General features: G+C 45.4%; 1 protein-coding gene across 6 annotated transcripts in view; it reads right to left on the minus strand.

Moving 5' to 3' along the window:
* TMCC3 (transmembrane and coiled-coil domain family 3) overlaps nucleotides 1-17,966 on the minus strand; it is a 256,578-nt gene that overhangs the window by 72,335 nt on the left and 166,277 nt on the right. The window contains exons 1-3 of one of the 6 annotated variants that reach the window (XM_047866020.1): nucleotides 10,730-10,784; nucleotides 9,862-10,172; nucleotides 9,255-9,391 (exon numbers count right to left, since the gene is read on the minus strand). The exons of 2 other annotated variants lie outside the window; for them this stretch is intronic. Coding sequence is in view for 1 of the 4 variants with exons in the window: in XM_047866018.1 (XP_047721974.1) it covers nucleotides 10,730-10,807 (78 nt within the window). In the remaining 3 variants the exon portion in view is untranslated. Of the gene's footprint in view, nucleotides 1-9,254; nucleotides 9,392-9,861; nucleotides 10,173-10,729; nucleotides 10,955-17,966 lie in introns of those variants that run through there. 3 more of the 6 variants (XM_047866021.1, XM_047866019.1, XM_047866018.1) reach the window with 3 other exon arrangements.

Raw genomic sequence — 17,966 nt, forward strand, 5'->3', positions numbered from 1 at the left:
CTCAGTTTGTGGGTTCGAGCCCCGCGTTGGGCTCTGTGCTGACAGCTCAGAGTCTGGAGCTTGCTGCGTGCTCTGTGTCTCCCTCTCTCTCTGCACCTCCCCCGCTCATGCTCTGTCTCTCTCTCTCTCTCTCAAAAATAAACATTAAAAAAAATTTTTTTTTTAAATACATACACTCTTTGCTGAGCAATTCCACTTTTAACAATTTAGCCTATGGGCACCTGGGTGGCTCAGTCGGTTAAGTGTCCGACTCTTGATCTCGGCTCAAGTCATGATCTCACAGTTTGTGAGTTCAAGCCCTATGTCAGGCTCTGTGCTGACAGCTCAGAGCCTGGAATCTGTGTCTCCCTCTTTCTCTGCCCCTCCACCACTCACACTCTGTCTCTCTCAAAAAAAACCAAACATTAAAAAAAAAATTGTTCTAAAGAAAAAAGAATTTAGCTTAACTAATATATTCTTCACATGTGCACAAGGAGCATGTCCAAGGACAGGCAAGGTAGTCTGGAAGCAATGTACGTGTCCTTCAACAAGGTAGTCATATTAAATAGATTATGGAATACCCATAAACTGGAATCCTGTCAGCAATTAAAATAAGGTAGATTGACCTGCACTGATCTGGCTCAAGAGTAGAGTATCTTTTCCAGCTTCTCAAGTCCCATAGTGCAATTCTGCAACACACCCACATTCACGCATTCATTCCATCAGTATTTACAAAGCCCCAACCGTGTACCGAGATCCACGTGTAGATAAAAAGAACACGACCATCCCATGTGAAAGGATGGAGCAGGTGTCCACAGGCACAGAGGGGAGCCATGGGAGTCCACAAAGAAGGATGCCAGAGTTCCAAGGGCTGAGAGCGGAAGAAAGACAAAGATCAGATGAGAGACTCTGGGCGGCAGGGGAAGAAACTGGCATTCTGTCCTCTTGAAGGATTTGAAGGAAGGATTCACAAGACACTTTGCAAAGCATACGTTGACGGTTTCAAAACCAAACAAAACCAAAAGGAGTGGTCCAGTTCTGAAGAAGTTATAATCTAGAGACCATCTCTGATGTCAACAGAGGTGTCTTAGAGTATCTCAACTTGAGCGCCTGAGGTAAGTTGAGTCACTCGGGCACACCTGTTCAGCTCGTGCCTGAAGATGTGCTAATTCCTAGAAAACAGGAGGACTGCGTGAAGTCCTCTTCAACCATGCCATCTTGTGGGGTGGATTCAAAGGAGACACTTCAGACACTGTCCTCATCGGGAGAAATAGTTACAAGTGGCCCTCTCAAGTGTCTGCACCTGCTTCACTCCACCATGTTCCACCGACTAGCTCTGCGCCCAACAGTGAAGAACTGAATCAAAGCAGCAAACTATTAAGCTCCGTTTCTTCAATCTTCCTCTCAGCCTTCTGTGCTTATGGTTGAAGCTTTCAAGCACTTTGCCTGATGCCAATACGCAGCCCGAACAGCTCTTACTGAATGGGCCTCATATTTTCAGATAAATTAAAACCTATGCCAACTAGAGAGTCAGTCTCAAATACAGGCCACCTGTTCCAATTAGTGAGATTAAAATAGTACACCACTGACTATCTGAGATCGAGTTCCACGCCTTCTGGATGATCACAGTATCTTTACAAAGACAGAAAAAAGGGACTTTTGGCCCCAACACAGTTGCACGCACTGGAGTAAATATGCTGAGGTGCTAAAGCAGAGCTTTCACTGAGGGCTTACTTTATTTTTGGACAAGCACTTGTATCAAAATTCCCATGGAAGGCTGCAGCTCAAGGCACCATTTAATTTCCTTACAACAAGCCTACATACACATCTTAATTAAATTCAAGTTTACTTCAGAAAAACAGAGAGCTTAAATTTCATTTCCACCCACTTTCTGTCCTTGCCTGAAATTCCCAGAGTCCTTATTTTCTGACATTCCACTCTTTAGCCTAAGGCCTTCTGTGGCCCCTCAGTCTCTCTCAGGTGGTCAGAAGATGAGACATCTGGCTTGGAACAGGTACGTCTCATTTTTCCAACCTCTTCCAAGTATTCCCACCCAGACAAGGCTGCCTTCAAATCACTAGAGTGGGTTTCTGTTCACCTCCAAACACTCAAATTTTCACCAGCCATGAAAAAATATTTCTAAGCATCTTCTAAGTCGTGGGTCTAAAAGAAGTATTTCTAAAAGAATGAGAAGAGATGATACATTAAGACCAGTGTTTTCCAAAAGGATTCTGAATTATTTTAGGTGGCATGAAAAGAAAGCAGTAACACAGAATCACAGTGAGCCAGTAACTTCCTTGAAAACAACCCTCAAGGCCATGCAGGTGATTCATCCAGGAGAAAGTCTCTGTTCAGTGCTAACAGCGCTCTAGGAAAGCTCCAGCATTTGCTAATATTCTTAATCTCAAACTGCAGGCCTTGGGGGCTCAGACAATATTTAGCTAAAATAGGAACACTGATACTTTAAAAATAAAAAAGTCTGAAGGAGTGAATGGATATGGAAATATTAAGTAAATAATAGTACAGGTGGTACAAAGCTCTGTGTAGGTGTGGGAATGACTGAGGTTTGGGGAACTCTGTGGCAGGCAACGAGTGACTCAATGTCAGAACAATAAACGCCGCGAGGGGTTTCCTAAAACCACTTCTCCTGGTTGTTCACACGCCTGGTAAGTGGAGGGCGGACATTCAGGTTTGACTCCATAGTCCATCTTAACCCTTCACTCATCTTCAAATCCTGAAGTAAACTAAGAGAGTGATGCCGGGGATCAAGAGGAAACAGTGGTTGAGAAAACCTAAGAAGTAAACCACTGGATGTGGGGGGTAAGGGGAGGGGCTGAGGGAGCTCCCAAACATCGGGTTTGGGAATACACTGCACAGGGAAAGTATTATCCAGGTGGGGGGACTTGGGAGAATGAATGAAGTCAGACACGTAGACTTTGAGGTGCCTGTGGAACATCCAAGTGGTAACGTCTTCTATTATGTGAAGCCACACCTTACTTCCTGGCCGTGGAAGGCAGAATTCACATAGTTTCCCTTGGGGGAGGCGCTTCTCTGAGGACGGGCAATGTGCCCGACCGACTCTACCCCTGTCTTCCTCCCAGTGTGGGGGCAGATGATTGTTTCTTTGGCTAAGAACCAGATGATGCTTCTGGTTTGTTTAGGGGCTATGTTGCATGAAAATTACATATGCTAAAAACACCTGGTGCTGGAAGATGCCCTCAATTAGAGTCTCACAGGAACAGAAAGCTTCAGAGGTCTGCATTCTAAGTTAAATGTATAGATAATGTGCTCCGTGACTTACACATCTGGCACATGTGTTTTCCCCAATATCCTATCCCAACAGTGGAAGGTAAAGACAAAGATGAATTCATTTTGCAAAACTTCACTTTTGGGGTGGATGGAGGGGAAACAACAATAAAATCAGAAAAGGTGATTTTTAAAAGTAGCGAAACATCTAGTGCAGCTACACAGTCTGATGTATGAAATGTCACACCCTCCTCACCCTAGTCCCACCAAAAATGTCCAGGGGCGCCTAGGTGTCTAAGTTGGTTAAGCACCGGACTGTGGCTCAGGTCATGACGTCACGGTTCATGAGTTCGAGCCCCGTATCAGGCTCTGTGTTCAGAGCCTGGAACCTGCTTTGGATTCTGTGTCTCCCTTTCTCTCTGCCCCTCCCCCGCTCGCTCTCACGCTCTCAAAACGAAATATTTTTAAAAAATGTTTTCATAAAAAAAATCTACAAGTTCATGAAGATGATGGCCTAACACTAAATCATCCAAATTCACTTTTTTTCCACCTAGAAAACTCACAAAAGGTAAAATCTGTTCACCAATTAAATCTCTACTGAAAATAATTCCAAATTTCTCCATCTACTTAAATTTCAAGATATTTATCCCATATAACTTAGCAATTAGCTTGGTATCTAAAAATATTTAAAGCAGTTTTCTATTAAGGAATCCTCTTAAGACAGAGACTGGTATAATGGTTAGTCCTAGTCAGCCAGCATTAGTTGCGTGGTTTGACTGGTTACAGTCTGGCTGCTGTCACTTTTCTACTCCCACAAAGGGAAAGCTCTGCAGTTCATGACTAAATCCCCTTCCAGTTCTAACAGGTTAAAACCTTTGGGTCTACTTTCCAATACTCTGCCTCACATAGTGAGAAGCATATGCCATCAGTCCAGAGAAGCTAAAGTTCTACTGGGAGATCTGCAGAGGCCAGACTGTGACCAGACTGTCACAAGAAGAACCGCCCTTGTTATATCCTTCAATTGCTCACGTTCTGGAGACCAAACACCAGGCTAGAAGATGGTTCTTTACTGATAATCATTTTAAATTTTTTTAGGTTTGTTTGTTTATTCACTTATTTATTGAGAGAGAGAGAGAGAGAGAGAGAGAGAGATAGCACAAGTGGGGTGGGGGCAGAGACACAGGGAGAGAGAGAGTTCCAAGCAGGTCCGGCACTGTCCGCGCAGAGGCTGACATGGGGCTCAAACTCATGAACCATGAAAGTATGACCTGAGCCAGAGTCAGACCCCTAACTGACTGAGCCACCCACGCGCCCCTTTTTCCTGATGTTGTTAAATCATGAGCTTATTTAACAGCCTTTGAGACTTCTCCAAAATAGTGGCAAAAATCTTGTACTGGAAGCATCATACAAAGTTCATAAATTATCACTCTACACCATTCATTCAACAAAAGTTTACCAGGCACATAAGACTATATACACCAAAGACTGGCAAAGTGCTGTGTCATAAGAATCCCAAACACAATTTGGCTAGGCACCCTGCAGAAATTGAACACAACTGTCTTCACAAGGACCGGACAGGTTTACTGAGACTGAGCTGCTTTCCAGTATTCATCTGAGACAGAAGACGGGAAGTGGTTAAAATGCAAGTTCTGCAATTAGATCTGGATTCACCAAATCTTAGCTCTACCATTTCCAAACCGCCACGAGACTCTGGACAGATCATTTAAACTGCCCAGGCCTCAACTTCTTCACCTGTAAAATGGAACTGTAAATAAGCTTTGTGAGGATTAAGGAGACAGTGCATTTGAAGTGCTTAACACTGTGGCTGGTATACAGTAAGGAATTGGCACATGCTGGCTGTTAACATTGTTCCTGCACTTTTCATTTATGTTCTTTTTGCCTCCTTACAGAGGAATAATCAACAAATACACCGTTTTCCTTCGGTAGCACCCCCCTTTCCCCAATCCAATGGAAGCAGTTGGATCATGCACAGATCATATATCCTGATGTTCCTTTTCCAAGGAATGTAAAGTCCTCATTCTGATTCACAGTAGAGTGATTCATGGTTCTCTTCCTTCTCTCTCACCAACCCCCTCCACTAACAACTTAAAAATGCAATAAGGAAACAGCAGGGCTGAACGCTGCAGCCTGTCCTAAGTCAAGACATGGGCAATTTCCATCCAGAAAGATCAGGTTGGTTTCTGACCTTAAGAGCAGCCCTGGAAATTCAGGCAGTGGCTCTGAAGCAAAACACATCTTGCCATCCAACTTGGGAGCAGCTGTCTCGGTATTCGACAGCGGATGTGACAAGCGGGTGTGCTGGTGGCTGGCAGTTTGCTCTCCTCTGAAGGGAGAACCGGTGAGCCAGCAGCACAGCCCAGCTCGAAATACACACCCCACATCAACCTATCCGTCCTGAATTTCAGACAAATCGGACTTGAGGCACTCATCATTATTCGCCGTGCTTGTAATGAACTCTTCGGAGTATAACGCATCACTGATTAAAGGTGGACTCACAAACTACTCAGTTTACCCCTTCGCCAGGTCAGGCCCCCCCCCACCCCCGACGGAAGTCTGTTCCCACTCACTTTTGTTCCTGCCCAGGAAGTAAGCATGCGATCATCAACTTATTACATCATTGCCCAACCACTTCCACTCTGAGAAGGGCTAGGACAGCCTCTTCTTGAATGCTTTTGGCCATTACTCATCAGGCAACTCAGGATCTATTTCCAAACCACAGAACACTTACACAGGTACTACAGGTAGCCACCGTGCCCAACACAGGTTTTATTTCAGATGTTAGAGACTCCTATACTTACTATCATTTCCTCCTGTAAAATAGGAGGGTATTTCCTGGGGCCGCTAGTCTAAATAAAATACAATCACAAAACAAAATACAATTAAGCTTCCAGAGAGAGGCTGTTTCATTCACCATTATATTTCCTGATGCCTAGAATAGCAGCTAGCATATAAAAGGTGCTCAGCAAGCATCTGTAGAATGAATGAAAGCTCTTGTTCCCAAAGTGCCAGTGTCTGCAGTTTATAAACATAGCGACAAATATGTAAACAATGTGATAAGGAACGTGTATCACGGAGGAGGAACAACACGCTAAAAATGCAAGAATCTATTCTATTCACAAAATTAGCAGTTTTCCCATTTTGAAGCTTATGATCACTTCTCATACAGTAATAACAAAAATGGCTACCATCTAAGGGCGCCTGGGTGGTTCAGTTAAGCATCTGACTCTTGATTTTGGCTCAGGTCATGATCACACGGTGGTGAGATCAAGCTCCGTGACAGGTTCCACACTGAGCACAGAGCCTGCTTGGGATTCTCTCTCTCTCTCTCTCTCTCTCTCTCTCTCTGTCTCTCTCTCTGCCCCTCTCCAGCTCAGGCTCTTTCTCTCTCAAGAAAACAAACAAAAAACCACAAAACACACACAAAAAAAACCCATCAAAAATAGCTACCATCTACTGGGTTCTTTTTGGGTACCAGACATTTTATAGATGTTACTGCATTTATTCCTCGTAACACCCCTAGGGTGTAGAAGAGGAAACTAAGACAGAGAATGATTATAGGGTACATGGCATCACCAGTGCAAGACCTGCCTTCTGGGGGGTAGCCTAAGGAAAGCAGTTCTGTAGGCAGAATACTCTGGCCCTTGGGGGCAGGATGGAATAGGGGCTGATGAAATCATACAGCAATGAGGAAGCGAATACACCATTCTGTCTTCCAGAGGTCATAAGTGGCTAAACTAAGGTGGGAGATGACTGGGGACATTGGAGAAAGGAACCAATTCCAGAGAAATGTCAAAGAAAGGCCCAGTGGGACGGCTGACAGATTAGAGATGGACAGAAGGTAAGTACTCAGGATGACGAGCGATTCTGTTAGTCATTTCTTTCTTTCTTTCCTCTTTTTTTTTTTTTTAACAAATGCTCTCTTACTGAAGACTCATGATGCACTCACTCCCTGAAGTAGGGACTATTATCACCTCTGTTACAGATGGGGAACTGGAGACTCAGAGAGGTTAGACCTTGCCCCAGTGGTCACTCAGTTGGCAAATGTGAAGAGCCGGGATATGATCCAGGTCACAAGACTGGAGATTCCTAGCTGCTGACCACTATCCACAAGTGGCTCAAAGTGGCATTTTATAACATCTAAAGTTAGAACAAAAATTTGATTCACACATAATTAATAAAAACCAATTAATCTAGAGCAAAGCAGACTGACTGTGTTCTTAAAATGATGACAGGCTTTAACTATCTAGGGCACAAAAAAAGGTAGGATTCTACTTATGCATGCTTTCTTTTAAAGTAAGGGGATATTTTGTGTGTTGAGTTAACATGCATCATTTCTGAGTTTTACACAGATTAAGCTTAAAACTGTGAATGATCCTGACTTGTCAGCTTAGAGATAATCATGGAATTCATTAGTTATATTACATTTTCACTACGGGCGGGGGGGGAGGGGGGTAAGATATCTAGGTTAATCCACCTGGCTGTAAAAATAGATTTCTGCAATGTTGAAATAGTACACTGCCTCATTATTATTCTAGTCTCAAAGGCTTAACCAAGCTCACCCAGAGAGATGTGTATGTTTCCTGTTATCTCAACACGGTGTTAGTTTTGAACTTAAAAAATGACCATTCGGTAACCAAGAACTTGATCTCTCAGAGTCTTAGAGCCTTCCTGGGAGGAAACTGCCTGTCTCTGAAAGGCTAATCAACTCCTCACATGCGCCTCCAGTTCTCCTCATAGTATTTTTAGGTGAGCTAATTTACCAAGAGTCCACAGAAAGGTTCTCATAAAATCCTGTACTAGATAGTTTATCGCCAAGGGGAAGGTGACATCAAGAAATTAAACCCTAATACTGCCAGATGTTCTCCTTCTGCCTCACATGTTTTCTGAGTGTAAAGAAAATACGTCTTTATTGTTAACTCTAAAGGAGTTCCACAAAACAGGAGCTAGAATCATCTGATGGGATAAACACCTTCCACACAGAAGACTGCTGGTACTTTCCCTTCATCACAGCAGGCTTACTGCAGCCTTAAGGACAGACTCAAAATTACATCAGCCTCACCTGAGAAAAGTTAGAGGCGTTTACAAAATTTCCTCCAGTTCTATTCCTTGCCACCTCAACAGCAAAACCCTAAAAGTAGACAGTCAAAAAGTTTACACAGGGATCGCAGCATCATTGCAACAGAATGTGTCGTCACTGTCTACTAGAGTTCTAGTCCTCCTTGGTCTGAGTTCCTCTAGTCCTCACTAGACTTCATTTGCCCAATGAGCTAATTTAGCATACTCAGTACATATAATGTCTAACTCAGGTTTAATACACAATCTATTTTAAAAAGCAGGTGTCGGGGCATCTGGGTGGCTCAGCTGGTTGAACACTGGCTCTTGATTTCAGCTCAGGTCATGATCTGGCCGTTGGTGACATCGAGCCCCGTGTCGGGGCATGGCAGAGCCTGCTTGGGATTCTCTCTCTCCCTCAGTCTCTTCCCCTCCCCCGCAACCCTCTGAATAAATAAATAAACTTTAAAAAATAAAAACAAAAAATCAGGGGTCCCATGCTAACAAAACAATGTAGTAACTATAACATCACCTGTAGAATTTTCAAGAAAAGAAGAAACCCCTTTCGCACAATGTTGTGGTACTTTAACAGAAAAGGGGTGTGTGGAAATGGAACACAGGCAGAAACGGAGACAAACTAAGCCTGCAGTTAAGTTACATGTTTTCTTTGCCACTTTCCATCTAGGTAGCTCAGGTGGGAACTCTTATCAGCACCCTCTCACAGAATACGAAGAGCGGTTTTGCAAAGGTTCAGTTTTGCCAAATCGCTTAAATGAGCTCACAATGAGCCACCCATCCCTCAAAGATTACTAATCTTGTTGTTTACACAAAGATTATCACAGTTGTGACAAGAGAAACCAAGCTTCCACACTTTTTTTCAAGTCTGAAATTTCTTCTGTCAACTGAAACATTAATAGACTCCTCCAATTACAAATGCATTAGAAAAAGATCTTCACCTTTCTTCCTGGTTAACTCTGTGTTAACCAGCAGACATCCTTCCAAAAATTTCTCACTGTAGGTAACCAATGATCTTTCACCAATGTTTTCTTCCAAATGGAGTTCATGGTCATTTTCATAACAAACTGCTACAAAACTTTTAAAGAAAATGCAAAACATATCATGGTGAACATTTTGTAGTATAACTGTCTAATCACACACTATTCTGTATACCTGAAACTAAATACAACATTGTATGTTAAAAAACAAAACAAAACAATGTCAGCTACACCTCAATAAAAAACTAAAGTGCAGAACATAAGAATTCTCTTGGGGAGTGGAGGAGCGTGAAGTGGCTGCAGGACCTAAGTATTACTCCACCAAATAAGTTCAATCTGTAAAAATTTAAACCATTCTGTTAACTCGATTAACAAGATACTAAAGGAAAAAAGGAAAACAGGAACTAGTTACTTCACTTATAGGATAACTGATTAGTTCTCCGATTGTGGTTAAACACCCAAATCCTGCAACACAGGCCGAACTGCATTTGTCACTACTGCTGCTTTTCCCATCCAGTGGCCTCTCGACCTCGGGAGATGACAGGCCAGAATTTGAGCAAAACTCTACCTGTGGACTTCATACAGGGAGGCTGACACTCAAATGCTGCGATCTCGAACGAGTAGTTAGCAAAGCACAACTCCAGGTTCCTCCGCCAGAACAAGTGCCAGGGTGGAGGACGACACGCCGAGGGCCGAACTGCCCGGGAGAGCCAAGGTCCCCCCCACCTTCCCGAGCCCACGGGGGCGTCCGCTCCCCGGAGGGACCGGCGCTCAGGCTGCGGCCTCCGTCTTCATCTCGAAGCACTACAGGGCTCGTCTCTGCTGCTTGCTCTGAGAGCTATTTTCGCCCACAGCCAAAATCAGCAACAGCAAATTACACTGCAAACAATGGAGAGGGCGCCCGCTCGGCACGGCTGGGAACTCCGGGACGGCGGCGCGAAGGCTGACTTTTCACTCGGGCGGAGTCGGGGCGGCCGCCGCGCGAGACCGGGAAGCCGGCCCGCCGCCTCTGCCCCGCGCCCGCAACCCCGAGTGCCGGGGAGGCGCGGGCAGCACCGGCGGTCAGGAGGGCGAGCGAGCCGTCCCGGCGGGGCCGCGGCTGGCGGGATTCCCTCGCGTCCGGGCGCCGCGCGGCGGGCGCTCCCTGGCGGAGGGCGGCGGAGCGCGGGGCCGTCGGGGAGACCGGCGCCCGGGTCCGGCAGGCGAGCGGGGACCGAGCAGCGGCGGAGGGCGGGGTACGGCGGGCCCGGCTCTGCTCTGCCCCCGACCCGGGCTCCGACGCCCCTCACCCTTCCCAGGCCCTTCGGCGCGGACCCGTGGCAGTAGGGGAGGGGAGAGAGGCGGGGAGCGAGAGTTGGCTAACACCGGAGCCGAAGCCCACCCGGCCTCGCCCCTCGGCGCGGCGCCCACACCGCCGCCCTGCCCGCGCCTCTCACCCGGCTCTTGCAGCGGTGGTGCCGGCCCGGGTCGGAGTAGGTCCGGTCCACGGTGAGCGCCGTGTCGCTGCCCGGCATGTCGGCGCTCGCGCCGGCAACTTTCCCGTCTCCCCCGGCCGCCGCGCCACGAGCCGCCGACCGTGCTCCGGCTCGCCCGGGGAGCCGCGGCCGAGGGGGCGGCGCGGGCTGCTGCAGCTGTTGCCGACACCCGCGCGGCCGCCCTGCGCCGCCGCCGCCGCCGCTGCTGGGGGTGGGGGTGGGAAAGGGGGTGGGGGAGGCGGGGCAGGGACGCCAGAGTCTCCTCCCCCTTCCCCTCTCCCCGCCTCCCCCTGCCCACCCGCAGGGCCCAAGACCCTGCCCGGGTGCAACTTCTCCGCCTCCCTCCCTTGCTGAAATTTGAATCCACCCTCTCCCACCCTGGCCTCGTTTCCTTCAAAATTTGATTGACATCTACCCTATCTGTGGGCTTATTTGTATGTTTATGATAAAAGGTGGATTTTTGGCAAGACGTTGAGGCTTGCCTTAAATGCTTTCTTTTATGTTATTCTATTACTCAACATGCACTTACTGGGCATCTACCATGTGCCACACCCTGGGGCAGGGACCAGAGATTTTTTTTTTTAAGTCCATGTTTTTCTTATCCCACTGAGCACACTCCCATTTAAACAAAGGTCTATGGTGTTGTGTATTTTAATTTTGTGTATCTGGCTCGCTATTTTATGTGGAAGTTACTTGGAAGTCAAGATACATCTTTTCATATTAGTATTCCCTATTTCCAGGGAATAGTCCCTGCCCACAAGAAATTTGGAGTCTACAAGAGAAAGCACTGACTAGTGAACAATGAAATATGTTACCTAAGCCAACATCCAGTTATGGTTTGGTTAGGAAGGGTGTACTAGTGGGAGACTGAGTGAAAAATACTGAGATTGCAGCTGCTCCAAAGAGGGGTTTGGGGGGACAGGTGACAAGCCTAGAAGGAAGGAAGCAAATGCTCCTCCCCTTCAAAGGGTTTAGGGGGAAGGTCTTGCAGGCACAAGAAAAATACTGAGCATAAAAACAAAGGTCCATTGGGAAAACCTCAAGTCACCAGTTTATGGGGTGTCTTTAGGCACAGGACACAGGCAGAAAAGTAGGTGAAGACCATGTGGTGCTGGGCTTTACCCTCAAGGAGAAGTTCAGTTTTTTCTGTGGGTGCTAGACAGCTGCTGGAGGTTTCTGAACAGGAAAACGACAGTATCAGGATAGAGGTTTAAGGACATCTATCTTATAGCCATGGGAAACACTGACTGATTAGAGATGTGTAAGGGACACTGGTTAGAAGTCCACTGCGAAAGGAGAACAACCTAAATGTCCTTCAGAAGGAGACAGAGTAAGTAAATTATGATATATGCATCCCGTAGGGTATTAGGTAACTGTAAGAGAATGAAGCAGCCCTTTATGCATAGCCACAGAAATATCTCTAACATACATGGTTAAGTGAAAGAAAGTCATGTGCAGAATAACATACACAGTATCCTACCATCTATGTAAAAACAGAATATATGTATAGGCTTATATATGCAAGGCATATTTTTCTGAGAGGATAAACAAGAAATGAGGGAAACCGACAAGAAACTGATGGCAGGAGAGGAGCCACATACTAGGTGCTTCAATTTATACCTGTGAATGGATGAATTACTCCCATGAGCAGCAGCCCTCCTGAGTTCAAGCCCGACTCTTGGGGAGGGGAGGCACAGTCCTAAGTCAGTAAAGCAGGAAGAGCCATTCCAATAAAGTTAGAGAAGCCACTGACCAAGGAGAAATTCCCTAGGGGCTCCCAGATGCAGCTAAAAGTAATGAACAGAGCAGATGTCCCCACAGAGCCAAAGAAAAGCCATCGGACTGTAAAGACAGGCATCTGTGTTCATTTAAAAAATAGGGGTTCTGCTGAGATCAGGGAAGACTCTGACAGGAACAGAATCTCCACACACAGACTTGAAGATCAAAGGAGAACAGAACAGTTGCAGATAGATGGTTGGACCAAACTGACCTCACTCATGTGTTATTTTTTAAATTTGGGATACGGGCACCTGGCTGGTTCAGTCAGTGGAACATGTGACTCTTGATCTTGGAGTTGTAAGTTCAAGCCCTATACTGGGTGTAGAGATCACTTAAAAATAAAATCTTAAAGAAACAATCTTTTTAATAAATAAATTCGGCATAAAATGGAAGCCACAATATGACTACCTAGACAGCTAGAAGAAAGGGATGAGAAAAAGATTTATTTGTCACTATATATGCTTTTGGAACTTGAACACTTTCATTGTGTGCACATATTAACTATTCAAAAAGTAAAATAAAAAAATATTTTTAGGGGCATCTAGGTGGCTCAGTCAGTTGAGCATCCGACTTTGGCTCAGGTCATGATCTCACTGTGAGTTCAAGCCCCACATCAGGCTCACTGCTGTCTGTGCAGAGCCTGCTTTGGATACTCTGTCCTCCTCTCTCTCTGCCCCTCCCCTACTTGTGCTCTCTCAAAAATAAATTTAAAAACATTAAAAAATTTTCCAAAATATTTTTTTAAATAAAGAGGGCAAACTTATTAAATCTTAAGAAGAAATAGAAAACCCTATATAGTCCTAAAACCATTCAAAAAATGAAATCAACACTTTAAAACACTGCCCACCACACCCCCTTCCCCAGCCCCCAATTCAAGACACCACTACACAGGTCCAGAAAGTTTTTCAGGCAAGTTCTTCCAAAGCAGAAAGCAGAGAAGAGAGATATCAAGTGTGTGTATGTGAATTTAGCTAGGGTGAGTAGAGAAGGCCACTCTGATAAAGCGACATATGAGCAGAGACCCGAGAAGTAAGGAAGCCAGCGATGTAGATAAATGAAAATTTCAGACAGAAGGAACAGCAAGTACAAAGGCCCTGGAGCAGGAACATTTGGGGAGTGTTTAAAAAAGCAAGAGGCCAGTATTCACCGTAAACACAGTGGATGAAGTCAGAGACATTTCAGAGGCCTGATCACATAGGACAAAAGATTTAGGCCATTTTAAGAACTTTGACTTTAATTCTGAGGTACAAGGAAAGATTTAGAAAATTTTAAGCAAAGTAGTAGATGGTCATGCTCTGCCTTTTCACTTGGCGGGGGGGGGGGGGGGGGGCAGGGTCGGGGGGGAAGATCCCTACCTCACAGCATACACAAAAATCAGTACCAGATAGATTCAAGACCTAAAGTTGAAAAACCACAGCTTCTAAAGCTGCCAGAGGAAAATGGGATAATATCACTATGATCTCAAGTCATAAAAAGCATAAACCTTAAACATTTTTAACTTCTGCTTATGAAAAAAATAATAATAAAACTAAAGATAAACCACAAACAGAACTCAAGCTAAAAGAATCAGTATGGATGAAGTTCACAATCAATACTAAGAAACAAAATAAACAAGCCACATGAATGTACATGAAGATTCATGTAAAGTTAAAGAAGATGAAGAATAATGCCATTTTTATGAGAACAAAGACTTATAACTAAAACTATGGAGAAAAGCAAGAGCTTGAAACACGCAAATTTCAGGACAATATCTCTGGTCGGGGGGGACAAAGGATTCAGACAGGAGAGACGTATAAGATTATAATATAAATAAGGTTCTATTTAACAAATGACTACTGGTACACTGGATGTGTATTCATTCACACACACACAATGTTTCCAAGTAATTACAAATTTTAAAGACAGCAAAGACTCAGGGACAGATGTGATAATGGCATCCTTAATCCTGAGAGTAAGTTACCAGTTGGGGTATCTGCTCAAATAAACAAATGTAATAGCACGTTTATAGGTATTAAAACTTGATGGGGGCGCCTGGGTGTCTCAGTTGGTTAAGCATCTGACTTTGGCTCAGGTCATGATCTCACTGTTCGTGAGTTCAAGCACCCAGTCGGTTGTCAGGGCAGACAGAGCCTGCTTTAGATTCTGTGTCTCCCTCTCTCTCTGCCCCTCCCCCACTTGTGCATGCACACTCTCTCTCAAAAATAAATAAATTTTTTTAATGTTTATTTATTCTTGAGAGAGAGAGTGCAGGCAGGGGAGGGGCAGAGAGAGAGGGAGACACAGAATCCGAAACAGGCTCCAGGTTCCGAGCTGTCGGCACAGAGCCCGACGTGGGGCTCGAACCCACAGACCGTGAGATCATGACTTGAGCCAAAGTCAGATGCTTACCGACTGAGCCACCCAGGTGTCCCCAAAATAAATAAACTCGTTTAAAAAAGTATTAAGCCTTGTTATAAAAGCAAGAAAGGTGGTCTATTATTAGTAAGTCTTTATGTCAATCTGATCTCACAAAGATCCATTCTGAAAATCTGTGAAAGTCCATCTCTGGGTTTTTCCCCCTCATTTGCCTGACGCCCAATTTTTTTTTCCAGCTACTTAAGGCTATACCAGGTGTACTACTCAGGTGCATTTGTATGTGTAATATGGTGTGCACAACTTTAGAGAGGCCACACCTAAGTGAGGTCCCTGACAAACCAAGGCTGGGCTTTGGTAGTTGTGTCAACAGGCACAAGCTTCCCATATCTATTACTGCCTTGGTGTTCCTTAGAACTCCATCCTGGAAAATGCTGACCCTCGATGAGAATGATGAATTAAAACTTCATTAGGCTCACTGAAATTTCAATTAGCAGAGGATGTTCTTTTCTAGATCACTTATGTCATAAACTAGTTAACCAAAAGCTGCTCTATGGGACATTCATACAAAATAATGTTTTTTTAAGACACCATTTAATTAGCACAAGCGCAAGTGCCCTCCAAAAGAAAGAAAACAAGCAGCCTCTCGCTGATCACCATTTGGCTCTCCTACTGGGAAGTGGGGTCCAAATAGACCAATGCCTAAGATTTTGTTAGTCTCTGAGAGAGGGAGGGAAAGAGAGAGAGAGACAGAGAGAGAAAACACAAATTTCAAATTTCTCCTGTCAAGATAAGAATTGTCTGTGCCTCTGACACCTCCCCAAGGCCTTCTCTCTACCAAAAAGAAAAAAGATTTTTTAGTTTATTTATTTTAAGAGAGAGACAGAGAGTACATGAGCGCATGAGCAGGGGAGGGACAGAAGAGAGTGAGTGAGCACCGGACTCGAGGCTAAACACGGGGCCCGATCCCAGGACTGCGAGATCATGAGCTGAGCGGATATCAAGAGTTGGACACTTAATGGACTGAGCCACCCAGGGGCCCCAAATCACACTTCTAATGTCACAAATACATCCAGATCAAGAAGGAATACAAAGGTGCAAACTCTAGGGTGTGAGATAAGAATTTACTTCCAGGGGCACCTGGGTGGCTCAGTCGGTCAAGCATCCGACTTTGGCTCACGTCATATCTCGTGGTTTGTGAGTTTGAGCCCCGCGTCGGGCTCTGTGCTGACAGCTCTGAGCCTGGAGCCTGCTTTGGATTCTGTGTCTCCCTCTCTCTCTGCCCCTCTGCCGCTTGTGCTCTCTTTCTCTGTCTCTCCCCAAAATGAATAAACATTAAAAAAAAAAAAAACAAAAAAAGAATTTACATCCAAAGTGTAAGCAGCACAGTAAGGCAGCTTACTGTGATCCAAAATGGATCCAAAGATTTAGATCCAAAGAAATGGACCGGGTCATTTGTGCTGCAATAGTTTAAAGTTTAGAATGACAAGGAAAGGCTTTGTGAAAGAGGTAGGATTCCCCTTGACTTCTGTAGTACAAATCTGTTATGTTTGCCTGCCTAGCGGGCGGCCCTTTATTCTTAAAACGGTGCCTGGATTTTCTTTTTGGGCCCTATGCGACACCCATCCTCCACAAGTGGTTTAGGTAAGGCAGCCCACACCCCACACCTGGCTCCAGGGAGAGGCATGCCATCCAGCCCTGGCCAGTTGGAGCTACTGTGACTAATGCAGGAGCAGGCACGTGCCCCAGTCTGAGACCACGGGAGTCACCCCCGATGCCTGCTGCAGCTACTGGGAAAGAGCTGTGCCCCTGCAGGAAGCACTGCTAAGCTGGCGGGATAGAAGCCTGCTGCAGTGGTGGGCATCCTTGCCACCATACAAAGACAGCCCCCCTGAAAAAAGCCGAGCCATGAAAGGAGAAAGACTCATTACTAAATTATTAAGGGACTACATCCAGCTTTTCCCATTATCTATTTCCACATGACAAATCATCCTAAAGTGTATTAGCTTATAACAACTACCGTTCAATCGCCCGTGATTTTGCGATTTGAGCAGGCCTCCAAGGGGGCGTGGCTTTTCTCTGTTCCAGGTGACACTGGCTGGGGCTGGAGAGTCCAGGATGGCTTCACTCAGTCCAGGGGGTGGCTGGAATGCCTCAGGCTGGCCAGGTCTCTGTATTTGTTTTAAATGTTTATCCATTTTATTTTGAGAGAGAGAGAGAGAGACAGTGAATAGGGGAGGGGCAGAGAGAGAGGGAGAGAGCGAATCTCAAGCAGGCTTCAAGCTATCGTCACAGAGCCCAACATGGGGCTCGATCTCACAAACTATGAGATCATGACCTGAGCCGAAATCAAGAGTCGAGCCTTAACTGACTGAGCCATCCAGGTGCCTCCTCTATATTCTTTTTTAATAAAATAATTTTGTATTTTATAGTCTCCTCTTTCCCAAGGCTCCCCTCTCTCCATCAGGGTAGCTGGACTTCTTTACATAGTTGCTGGCTTCCAAAAGAACAAAAACAAAAGCTGCCAAACCCCCTAAGGCCCAGCCCGGAACTGGCAGGGTATCACTTCTGTCACACTGTGTTAGTAAAAAGGAGTCAAAAGTCCAGTCCAGACTCAAGGGGAGGAGAAACAGCATCTGCCTCTAGATAGGAATGGTGTGCACATACAGGGAGGGGAGAAATTGCAGGCTTCCATTATGCAGTCGAGCCATCACACCAGACATGGCTAGCCCCCCATATGAAGAAATGTATTGCTTTCTGGGGGGTAAGCCAGGTTTAAGAATCCTGACTAACATGGCATTAAATGCTGACTATGGGTAGAAAGAAGACAAGTAGAAGGGTAGCATTTCAAGAGGAGGCAACAACTATGAACAGCATGAATACAGGAGAGTGAGCAGAGAACTCTGGGGCGGGGGGGGGGGCACAGAGTTTTCTCAGGCTACTAGCTAAACGCTAAACAGCCTTCCTTGGTCAATCCATGCCAGATGACCCCCAGTGGACGATTATCTAACTATGTCTGTATTTCTCTTTTTAACACAAAAGTTACAGTATCTTACCATGTTATTTA

This window comes from Prionailurus viverrinus, chromosome B4, assembly GCF_022837055.1.
Source record: "Prionailurus viverrinus isolate Anna chromosome B4, UM_Priviv_1.0, whole genome shotgun sequence".
In the NCBI taxonomy this organism is placed as follows: Eukaryota; Metazoa; Chordata; class Mammalia; order Carnivora; family Felidae; genus Prionailurus; species Prionailurus viverrinus.